The sequence below is a fragment of the Vipera berus genome (assembly GCF_964194415.1).
Source record: "Vipera berus genome assembly, chromosome: Z".
Lineage (NCBI taxonomy): Eukaryota > Metazoa > Chordata > Lepidosauria > Squamata > Viperidae > Vipera > Vipera berus.
The window spans coordinates 7,280,331-7,292,553 of record NC_138205.1 but is presented as its reverse complement, the minus strand read 5'-3'; the positions used below and the strand labels follow the sequence as shown (position 1 = coordinate 7,292,553).

Sequence of the window (12,223 nt, the reverse complement as noted above, 5' to 3'; positions counted from 1 at the left end):
CCCACAAAAATGAATTAATGTTCATTATTTTCTCTGAAGAAACATGTTAGGCTGAAGAGGGATTGCATGGTCATCTGAATTCAAAAACAAGAATAAATAACTACACTCAGGAACCAATAGCTGGGCAGAAGACAGTCAATTAACAGGGAATAAACCCAAGGTTATGATAATCTTCCTGTACTGGTTCAGTGTTAGAAGAATAAATTTGGGCCAATCTAAGCTGGAATTACATAAGAATGACACTGGACATGCTGTTTGAAGAGGAAGATGCTTATTCGAGAACATAAAAGACATCATTCATAGGTAGGCTGCAGTTTCAAATCTTGAGGTTGGGGATATTTATAGGGAAAATAGCTCTTTGTGTTTTGAAGTGTTCATCTTTGGCAAATTCCTTCAACCTGTCAACTTTGGGGAGTCCTCCTTGTGTGTGTTCCTAAAAGCCATACATACTGAAGGATTTATATTGTTAGATATTCTTTGAAATGAATACAATTTCAGCCTGAAAGATAAGCAGTCTTTGCTGGATTATGTTTAAGGTAAAGGTAAAGGTTCCCCCGCACATGTGTGCTAGTCATTTCCGACTCTAGGGGCCGGTGCTCATCTCCGTTTCAAGGCCGAAGAGCCAGCGCTTGTCCGAGGACGTCTCCGTGGTCATGTAGCCGGCATGACTAGATGCCAAAAGTGCACGGAACACTGTTACCTTCCCACCGGAGTGGTCCCTATTTTTCTACTTGCATTTTTACGTGCTTTCGAACTGCTAGGTTGGCAGAAGCTGGGACGAGTAACAGGCACTCACTCTGTTACGCGGCACTCAGGATTCGACCCACCAAACTGCCGACCATCTGATCAACAAGCTTAGCATCCTAATCCACTGAGCCACCACGTCCCTTGGATTATGCTTATCTCTCTCCTTTCAGCTACTGCCAGATTATATTGCTGATTTAAGGGGCTCACAGGGAGTGCATGAATAAACTGATTTCTAAATTGATTTTCTTCCCACCTCAGCTTTCCAAAAGGCCTAAATATCCTGAATCAATTGTCATACCAGTGAAGAATAGAATAGAATAGAATAGAATAGAATAGAATAGAATAGAATAGAATAGAATAGAATAGAATAGAATAGAATAGAATAGTTGGAAGGGACCTTGTAGGTCATCTAGTCCAGCCCCCTTTTCAGGCAGGAAACCCTATACCATTTCAAACAAATGACTGTCCAGTCTCTTCTTTAAAACTTCCAGTGTTGCAGCCTTTACAACTTCTGGAGGTAGGTTGTTCCACTGATTAATTGGTCTCACTGTTAGGGAATGTCTCCTTAGTTGTAGGTTGCTTCTCTCCTTGGTTAGTTTCCATCCATTGCTTCTTGACCTACCCTCTAGTGCTTTGGAGAATAGCTTAACTCCCTCTTCTTTGTGGCAACTCCTTAGATATTGAAACAGTACTATCATCTCACCCCTAGTCCTTCTTTTCATTAAACTAGACATACCCAATTCCAGCAACTGTTCTTTATATGTTTTACCCTCCAGTCCCCTGATCATCTTTATTGCTCTTCTCTGTACTCTTTATAGAGTCTCAAGATCTTTTTTACATTGTGGTGACCAAACCTGGATGCAGTTTTCCAAGTGTGGCCTTACCCAGGCATTGTAAAGTGGTATCAACATTTCACGTGATCTTGTTAACACTTCACTTGTTCTTGCCTAGTTTCAGTTTCTTAAACAATGAAAGCTCACTTAATTCACCAAGGGTCTATGTCCACAACTAAGATAAGATGGTGAACCAAACCAAGACTGAGGAGATCTTACTACTAGGATTTACTGAAAGTCACCAGCCTGAGATGCTTCTATTTACCCTTATCTTGGTCATGTACCTGATGGCCATAGCTGGAAACATTCTGATTGTTATTATCACCCTTGTGGATGTCCACCTCAGGACCCCAATGTATTATTTCCTCAGGAATTATGCCATCTTGGAAATTGGATACACTTCAGCTGTCATTCCCAAAGCTTTGATCAATTTGGCATTGGGGAAGAAAACCATCTCTTATGTCGGATGTATAAGCCAATTGTTTTTTTATTTCTTTTTGGGCACTACAGATTTTTTCCTTCTGACGGTTATGTCTTTTGACCGCTATGTGGCCATCTGCAGTCCTTTAAGATATACCACCATCATGAACCAATGTATCTGCACTTGGATGGTGCTGATTTCTTGGGTTGCAGGATTCATCTTGATTTTTGGTCAAACCATATCTTTTGCACAATTCCCCATCTGTGGCTCAAACATCATTGACCATTTTTTTTGTGACAGTAAACCACTGCTAAAACTTCTCTGTGGGGATACACGTCTCCTGAAGCTCATTGGCTTCATCCTTTCTGTTTTTTCACTTCTAGGGACTTTAGCCATCACCACAATATCCTACACAGTCATAATTTCCACCATCCTTCACATTCCAACGGCTGCAGGAAGGAAGAAGGCTTTCTCCACCTGTGCCTCCCACATCATTGTGGTCTCTATCACATATGGTAGTTGCATCTCTATGTACCTCATACCAGAGGAAAGTGAAAGGAAAAATTTCAACAATGCAGTGGCCATTCTCAACAATGTGGTTTGTCCCCTCATGACCCCATTTGTCTACACTCTGAGGAACAAGCAGGTCAAAGATGCTTTGAAAAATGCCTTGGGCTGCAAGAGGACAACTCGCAAAATATGAGGAACGTCAACATACTTGAAAGAGGAAAGAAAAAAAAAGAGAATAAATGTGAACAGAGTAAAAATAGATTAGTGATCTCTGTTGTACCTGTGATTTACTAATTGATTGATTGATCGGATGCCTGTGTAATTTTTTTGGGGGTGGTGGTTGAGGGGTGGTGAAATATTTTACATTGGACGTTTTGGTACTTGTTCATTGCAAAAAGTTTCTTAATGCATCCTTACAATAAAATAAACTCATCTAGTGGTGTTTCCTGTCTGGCCTACCTCACAAGGTTGAAATTCATCCTGCAAATCTGAAATTACACCAGTTCGCTCCCCTCATCCCCAACTTTCCCTTTAAAGATTTCCTGCCTCAGCAGTGGGTTGGTGAAGTAGCCGAAGGACCACTCGGGACGACAGGCTAGTTAACAACAGGTTTATTAGAAGCAAGGCAAACATAGAATATCTAGTTCGGCTTTTATAGCCGGCAGCTGGTAGCGAGGACCAATCAGAGGTGTTTCTTTTGGCGCCGTGTCAGGCAGGGACCAATCCGCGTTGTCTTCTGTTGACCGCTCCGGCTTCCGCGTGGTTTGGTGTTTGACAGCCGCGAGCTGTCAGAGGTTGCGCCTGCGCTGTGCGGTGGACGCTTTGACAGCTCAGGCTTCCTCATGGTCCGGAGTTTGACAGCCGCGAGCTGTCAGTGGTGGCGCCTGCGCTGTGCGGAGAACTTTGACAGCTGTCAAAGTTCCCGCGTGTTTTCCTGTCAGATGGCTTTATGTTTATACACTTTGATGATGCAGTATTCTTTGTATTGTTAACATATATACACAACAATTAACGGATTGTTTACATATATAACACACCCCTTACCCCTCCCCTGGTGCATTTCTTTCCTCTTGGATGTTTGAACCTGCCCACTGATAGTCTTTTAGGTAGGTGGGGGGTTTTCGATTTCTGGTTGAGCGGCGAAGGGGTGGAGGGTGTTCTGGTTCTGGTTCTTCATTTTGGTGTTCCTCTTCCTGGTTTGGGATAGGTATCATTTCCGGCGGGGGTTGTATGTCGGCACTGGTTGGTCGCTCAGAATTGTATGGTGGTTGTCTGGGTCTGAGCTGGTCAATATGGCGGCGTATGTTGCCGTGTGCCTGCGTAGCTATAAGGTATGAGATAGGCCCTGTTTGTTTTATTACTGTCCCTTGGACCCACTTGTTTTTATCTGTGTATGATCGTGCCCAAATCAATTGACCTGGGTTAAGTGTGCGGGCGGGGTGGGGGTGCTGTTTTTCTTCCGGGTATGTGTCAGGGTGCAGTCTGTCGAGACGTGTGATTAGCCTCCTCCCCCATCGTAATTCCGCCGGAGATTTGCCGGTTGTAGTGCATGGAGTTGTGTGTTGTGATAAGAGGAACTGGCTGAGTCGCCTCTGCCAATTTCCTCTAACGAATTTTTTCAACGCTTCTTTTGTGGATCGCACCATAATTTCAGCCATTCCGTTCGACGATGGGTGAAACGGCGCCGACGTGACCAGCCTAATACAATTCTTCATAGCGAAGATCTGAAATTCACGAGAGGTGAATTGAGGTCCGTTGTCGGAAACTATGGTGTCAGGTAGGCCGTGTGTAGCGAATATTTTTCGTAAGGCTTGAATAGTGGTTTCGGATGTTGTTTTTCTAAGGGGTGTGACTTCCAGCCATTTTGAATAGCTGTCCACTACAATTAAGAAACTTTGGCCCTGGATAGGTCCTGCAAAATCTATATGTATACGTGACCAAGGGTTCCTTGTAGCCTCCCATTTATGGATTGGTGCTTGGGGTGGTTCATTTCTGGTCTCTTGACAGGTATAACACCCACCCACATACTTTTCTATTTGTTTATCTATGCCTGGCCACCACACATAACTTCTAGCCATTGCCTTCATTTTTACAATTCCAGGGTGTCCTTCATGTAAAATGTGTAATGTTTGGTCTATGTTTTTCTCTGGTATGATGACCCTATTTCCCCACAGCAGGCATCCTCTATGTGTTGAGATCTCATTTTTTCTGTTATAATAAGGTTGGAATTGGGGTTGTGGGTTTTGAGCTGGCCACCCTGTTGTGGCCCACTTGAGGACTCTGGCGAGTATCTTATCTTTGGCTGAATTGTTAGCTATAATGTTTGCAGTCAGGGGGCATTCTGGAAGTTGGGAGATTACTAAAATCTGGCTGGCTGGGGCTGGGTCTGAGTCTCTGGTTTGTATGGGCAGTCTGCTGAGGCAGTCAGCATGTCCCAATTCCTTACCTGGTTTATGTATTAGCTGATAGGAATAGGCTGCTAAGAATGTTGACCATCTTAAAATTCTCGGTGAGAGAATTTGTGGAGTAGTTTTATTCCAAGTGAATATGCCTAGCAGGGGTTTGTGATCCGTAAATATAGTAAATGGTCTTCCATACAGGTAATCGTGAAATTTTTTGACCCCTGCTACTATCGCTAGGGCTTCCCTGTCAATTTGTGCATAGTTTCTTTCAGCTTTGGTCAGAGTGCGTGAATAGAAGGCTATGGGTCTTTGTGTACCGTCCTTGAATAGGTGACTTAAGACAGCCCCGATTCCGTAGGGCGAGGCATCGCAAGCGATGCATATTGGGGTGTCCTCTCTGAAAAGGGTGATAGTTGAACTGTGGCAGATAATCTTTTTTAACGATTGGAAGCTATTCTCATGTTCTTTGGTCCAGGACCAAGTTGTACCCTTGTCTAGGAGCCTGTGCAGAGGCTCCGCAATAGTGGCTTTATGGGGGATGAAGGCGTGGTAAAAGTTTAACAGTCCTAGAAAGGATTGAAGCTCTTGCTTATTCCTAGGGCTGGGTGCGGTCTGGATAGCCTGAAGTTTTTCAGAGGTGGGGTGGATGCCCTGGCTGTCTATTTTGTACCCTAGGAATTCCGTGGATGTGACTCCAATAGAGCACTTTTCCCGCTTAAGTTTGAGGCCGGCTTCTCTGAGCCGGCTCAGCACAGCTGACAGCCTGTCAGCTAAGTTCGCTTCGTTTTCTCCGGCGATGAGAACATCGTCGAAATAGGGGCAGACCCCGGGTATTCCTTTCAGGGTCTTCTCCATGATACCCTGAAATATACCCGGGGCCGCCGATATGCCAAATTGGAGCCTCTTTACCTTAAAGGCACCGCGGTGGGTGACAATTGTCTGGGCCTCCGCGGTGTCATCAGTGACAGGCAGTTGCAAATACGCCTGCGTGAGATCAAGCTTGGCGAAAAGGGCGCCAGAGCGGATGGAAGCAAATATGTCCCTTACCGCTGGCACTGGGTAAGCATGGGGGCTGAGGGCTAGGTTGACTGTCGCCTTATAATCAGCGCACACTCTCACTTCACCATTAGGTTTGATTGGGGTGACAATAGGGGTCTCCCAGGTTCCCCCTTCTGTTGGCTCAAGCACCCCTAGTCCTACGAGGCGATCAAGTTCGTTTTCAATTTTTTCTTTGAGGGCAAAGGGTACCCTCCTGGCTCTTATTTTAATTGGTTGGATTGCTGGGTTTAACTGCAAGGAAATGGGGGGACCCGTATATTTTCCTAAAGTGCCATCGAAAACGTCGGCGTACTTATCGCAAACGGCTTCTAGGCTGGGTGCTTGAATGGTGTTAACCCCCGTTAGGGCGATGCCTAGTGCACTGAACCAGTTTAGCCCTATCAAGTTGGTACGGTTCCCTGGCGTGACTAAAACCTCCAGGGGACCCTTGAACCCCTTGTACTGCACCACGACCTTGGCTTTCCCTTCCAATGGAATGGGGGTTTTCTGGAAGTCCGCTAGGTGTACCTGAGTTTGTTTCAGAGGAATTTGTCCTCGGCCTTTCTGACAGATCTCCTGATAGGTTGTCAGCGAAATTAAGGAGACTGCTGACCCTGAATCTACTTCCATGTGGCAAGGCACCCCCTGAATTTTGACCCAAACCTTAACCTTGGAGCTTATGCTGTTTACCCTGTCTATTGTCTCTACCAGGGGCCCTGGTGGGGTTTCCCTGCTGGCCTGGGCAGCCGGCCTACCTGGGGAATTTGCCTCCACCTCATTGATGTTGTCCCGGCCCTTGCTGCGGCACACCGGCTTGATGTGACCAGTCTTCCCGCAGTTGTGGCATTTCGCGTTCCTAAAACGGCAGCTTCCTCGGGCATGGTTGCCCCCGCAGCTGGCACAGGCGGCTCGTTGCTCGTAACGCGGTGGTGGCGGTGGGGGGTTCCTGGACCCACGGCGGTCCGACGTGTTGCCTCTCCTTGGCTGCCGGTGCTCCATTCTGCGCTGTAGGGCTTCTCCATCGGTGAAGTCCACCGACTCTCCGCTATCGCTGAAGGTCGCGCTTTCTTGGTAGACGGTCGCAGGGGTCTCTGGGGTCGTGTTCGTCGGCTTCTTCTTGTGGCTGTGTTCGTATGCCATGATCTCTCTGGTCAGCTCTGCCAGGTTCATGTCGGGTTTGGACGTCAGTTTCTTCTGTAGCCTCTCGTCCCTCAGACCGATCACCACCTGGTCTCTGATGCGGTCTTCCAGGTCGGGGAAACAGCAGTTCCGTGCGGCATGTCTGACCCCAGCGATGAACTCGTTGGCGGGCTCGTCCTGCCGTTGTTTCTTTTGTGCGAATTGCACCCGCCAGTACAGTTCTGAACGAGCCGGCATGTAGTACTTGTTCAGCTGGTCCACTAGGTCCGCGTAGGAGACTTCAGTGATGGGCACTGGGCTGAACAAGCCGACGGCTGCATCATACACCGGGGGTCCACTGATGTACAGCAGAGCTGCGGCCTTTGCTCGGTCGTCAGTGATTTTACTGACGAGGAGGAATCCCTCGACTTGGCCGAGGTGTGATTGCCATCTTTCGGGATGGCGGGTATCAAACTCCCTCACACGGCCGAAGTTTGCCATGTCGTCCGGTCCTGGGTTGCTCCGCTGGAAGTTAAAACTTCCGTGACAGCTCTTGCCGGGAACTCTCTTCCACGGCCGTGACTTCAGCTCCGAAGCGATCCCACCTTCGTCGCCAGTGAAGTAGCCGAAGGACCACTCGGGACGACAGGCTAGTTAACAACAGGTTTATTAGAAGCAAGGCAAACATAGAATATCTAGTTCGGCTTTTATAGCCGGCAGCTGGTAGCGAGGACCAATCAGAGGTGTTTCTTTTGGCGCCGTGTCAGGCAGGGACCAATCCGCGTTGTCTTCTGTTGACAGCTCCGGCTTCCGCGTGGTTTGGTGTTTGACAGCCGCGAGCTGTCAGAGGTTGCGCCTGCGCTGTGCGGTGGACGCTTTGACAGCTCAGGCTTCCTCATGGTCCGGAGTTTGACAGCCGCGAGCTGTCAGTGGTGGCGCCTGCGCTGTGCGGAGAACTTTGACAGCTGTCAAAGTTCCCGCGTGTTTTCCTGTCAGATGGCTTTATGTTTATACACTTTGATGATGCAGTATTCTTTGTATTGTTAACATATATACACAACAATTAACGGATTGTTTACATATATAACACAGTTGGACTAGATGACCTCAAAGGTCCCTTCCATCATCATCATCATCATCATCATCATCATCGTCATCATATCATCATCATTATTATTATTATTATTATTATTAAATTAGGAGAGTCTCTTCTGAGCTTCTTGGGTCAAGAGGCTCAGAAGAGACTCTCCTAATTTAATAATAATAATAATAATAATAATAATAATAATAATAATAATAATAATAATAATAATAATAATAATAATAATAATAATAATAATAATAATAATAATAATAATAATAATAATAAAATGACCCACCCACATATCTGTTGGGATAAATTTTACCTGATTGTTCTCTTGACCATGCCCTGTCTCCCAGGGTGTTTCCCATTTACTATTACACTTAGATAAACTTGAAAGGGGAAGGGAAAGTGGAAACAGAAGAGGCATAATTGGAATTAATATCATTTTCCTAAAGGAAGCACTCAATACATAAACATCCATGGAGGTTCTCAGTCATCCAGGTCTTAGTTGTCCCAAAGATGCTCTTTCTAGGAGGCAACTGGACTTTTTTTCTTTGAAGACGTTTTGCTTCTTATCCAAGAGGCTCCTTCAGCTGAAGAAGCTTCTTGCATGAGAAGCGAAGCATCTTCAAAGGAAAAATAACAGAAAGTCCAGTGGCTTCCTGGAAAAAGCACCTTTGGGACTAAATGAATAGCTTTAGAATAACCAGTAGGGGGCGACAAAGACCGGGCTGAAGAAGAGTCTACCCAAGGATCTCAAAATATGTCAGAAAACATATTTACAAATAGAGATTTTTCTAGCACACGTAGTGACCAAGATGATGGTGAAGCTGTTTATTCAAAAGAGAAGCAGTCCATTGCTTTCTCATGTGGCTTCCTTGTGCCTTGCAGACTTCGGAGGTCCACATGTAACACTGCAGAAGCTGGAAGATACTGCTCTGCATGAATTGCGCATGCAGAGAAGCTTTTATTTTTATTTTATTTTTTTTATTTTAATTCTATTTATATCCCGCCCTTCTCCGAAGACTCAGGGTGGCTTACAAGCTTAGCAGTAGCCTTCATTCTTTGTATATGCCTGCTTATTAGGGCTTTCACACACCCCCAAGCGGCATTATTACAAAGTCAGCTTATTGCCCCCAACAATCTGGGTCCTCATTTTACCTACCTCGGGAGGATGGAAGGCTGAGTCAACCTTGAGACTGGTGGGATGCGAACCTGCACTAATTGCAGGCAGCTGGTGTTACTTTACCACCCAGTTCCTGTGCTTCACATTTAGAAGCAAGTCCCCTCTTCTCACTGGTAAAACAGGCTGAAAAGGACCCTTCACCTGAAGCACCCCTTAGAACCTCTTCATTGGCCTAATAAGTGTAACTCCAGCTGCAACTTTGAAAAAGGAGAGCAAAAATGATCATTTGTGTGGAGGTTGCAGGTGGAAAGGGAAGGGTGAAACGGCCTGGTCTCAGATGCTGCAGTCCCAGTGCAAACGTGTCCACATGCAAGCTAATCCAATCCCACCCCTGGATTTATTGCACACTGTGCTGCTGTGTGCTAATATAACATGCACAGGTGGTCCTCAACTTGTAAAAGTTCATTTAGAGACTGTTTCAAGATACAATGGCACCAGAATGAGATGAGATGGGATGGGATGGGATGGGATGGAATGGAATGGGATGAGATGAGATGGGATGGGATGGGATGGGATGGGATGGGATGAGATAGGGTAGGGTAGGGTAGGGTAGGGTGAGGTGAGGTGAGGTGATTTGGGATGGGATGGGATGGGATGGGATAGGATAGGATAGGATAGGATAGGATAGGATAGGATAGGATAGGATAGGATAGGATAGGATAGGATAGGATAGGATAGGATAGGATAGGATAGGATAGGATAGAACAGAGCTGGAAAGGACTTGGAGGTTTTCTAGATAAGATAAGATGAGATGAGGTGAGGTGAGATGAAATGAGATAAGATAAGATGATAAGATTTATTGCCATTTTTTTACTATGAGCACACTGGGCTACATTAAAAATGAAATTCTGCTACCTGCTCTCAAAATAAAGTATATATCTACCTATAACATCCAAGCTGTTTCACTGGTTAATTGTCCTCACTGTTAGAAAGTTTCTCCTTAATTCCAGGTTGCTTCTCTCCTTGATGAGTTTCCATCCATGGTTTTTTGCCTTGCCCTCTGGTACTTTGGAGACTAGGTTGAGCCCCTCTTCTTTGTGGCAGCCCCTCAAATGCTGGAATACTGCTATCATGTCCCAGCTAGTCCTTCTTTTCCCTAGACTAGCCAAACACAAATACTGCAACTGTTCTTCATATGTTTTTTGTCTCCAGGCCTTTAATCATCTTAGTTGCTCTTCTTTGCACTTTTTCCCAAAGTCTCAACATCTATTTGGTAATGTGGTGATCAAAACTGTATGCAGTATTCCAGGTCTGGTCTTACTAAGGATTTATAAAGCAGTACTACTACTTCACGTGATTTTGATTCTGTGCCTCTGTTTATACAACCAAGGATTGTGTTAACTTTTTTGGCTGTTACTGCACACTGCTGGCTCATATTTGAGTAATCATCCACTAGGACTCAAAGGCACCTCTCATAGTTACGGTTTTTGAGCCACATTTTGCCTAATCTGTACTTGTACCTTTAGTTTTTCCTGCCTACGTGTAATCTAAGTATACTATGTTCACAGCATTTCACTGGTCTACTAATTTAATAAGTTTCTCAAAGAACGAACAAAGATTGGTTTGGCAGGATCTGTTTTTAGCTATTTAATTAAATTTTAAAATTAAAATTAAAATTAAAATTAAAATTAAAATTAAAAGTAAAAGTAAAAGTAAAAAGTAAAATCCATTCCATTCCATTCCATTCCATTCCATTCCATTCCATTCCATTCCATTCCATTCTATTCTATTCTATTCTATTCTATTCTATTCCATTCCATTCCTATTCTATTCTATTCTATTCTATTCTATTCTATTCTATTCTATTCTATTCTATTCTATTCTATTCTATTCTATTCTATTCTATTCTATTCTATTCTATTCTATTCTATTCTATTCTACTCTATTCTTTCCTCTATCACAGGGGTGTCAAACTGCCGGCCCATGGGCCAGACGCGTCATCTGGAAGCCACGCCCACCCCATTGCCGGCAAAGGCAAAACCATCCCAATATGTTGCACGACATCACATGACGTCGCGAGTTTGACATGTCTGCTCAATCATCTCTCTATCATTTCTCTCTCTCTATCCTCCATCTCTTTCTCTCTCATCTATCTATCTATCTATCTATCTATCTATCTATCTATCTATCTATCTATCTATCTATCTATCTATCTATCTATCTATCTATCTATCTATCGTCTATCTGCCTGTCATCATTACTGCTCTATTATCTATCTGCCTATGTATTCTATCTGTCTCCCAGCAGATGGCAGCATCTACACAAGTCTGCTCCAGCTTAGAAGGTAAGATGGGCCCAGTCTCTTTAGCCTTTGGTAGGAAAGCTATCAAGAAACTAGATCAGGGGTCTTCAAACTTGGCCCTTTTATGACTTGTGGACTTCAACTCCCAGAATTCTTCAGCCAGGCATTTCCTAATTATTATTAGGAAATCTGCTCAGACAGATCAATGATTTTCTTGTGAGATATTTCCAAACAAAATACTTTTCATTCTAGGGTGTTTTGCTCTGGTTCTTCCAGGTCATGCTTTGTACAAAATGCACAACATTTACAAAAACTTTGGCCAGCCTGGGAAAATCAAAATAAGAAGACTTACAGCAGTGATTTGGTTTTCCTCTAACAGTTCATTTTCCATGAGAAGAGAGAGAGAGAGAGAGAGAGAGAGAGAGAGAGAGAGAGAGAGAGAGAGAGAGAGAGAGAGAGAGAGAGAGAGAGAGAGAGAGAGAGAGAGAGAGAGAGAGAGAGAGAAAGATTATTACATTTCATAATGAGGTATGTGTGTGTTTGTGTGTGTGTGAAATGAAGACTGTTCCCCTGAAACTTATCACTAATTACATTTGTGAAGATTTATCCACAGAATATTCATATTTTCGTTTGACTCTGAA

The 12,223-nt window shown here is 44.5% G+C and overlaps 1 protein-coding gene across 1 annotated transcript; it reads left to right on the top strand.

The window, feature by feature from the left end:
* Positions 1-1,765: 1,765 nt before the first annotated feature.
* On the top strand, positions 1,766-2,704 carry LOC308678566 (olfactory receptor 6E1-like; the record flags this gene model as incomplete). Its single annotated transcript, XM_081345794.1, has 2 exons — positions 1,766-2,174; positions 2,385-2,704. The coding sequence occupies 2 exons, from the start codon at positions 1,766-1,768 to the stop codon at positions 2,702-2,704; spliced, it is 729 nt and encodes a 242-aa protein (XP_081201920.1).
* Between the last annotated feature and the right edge of the window lie 9,519 nt (positions 2,705-12,223).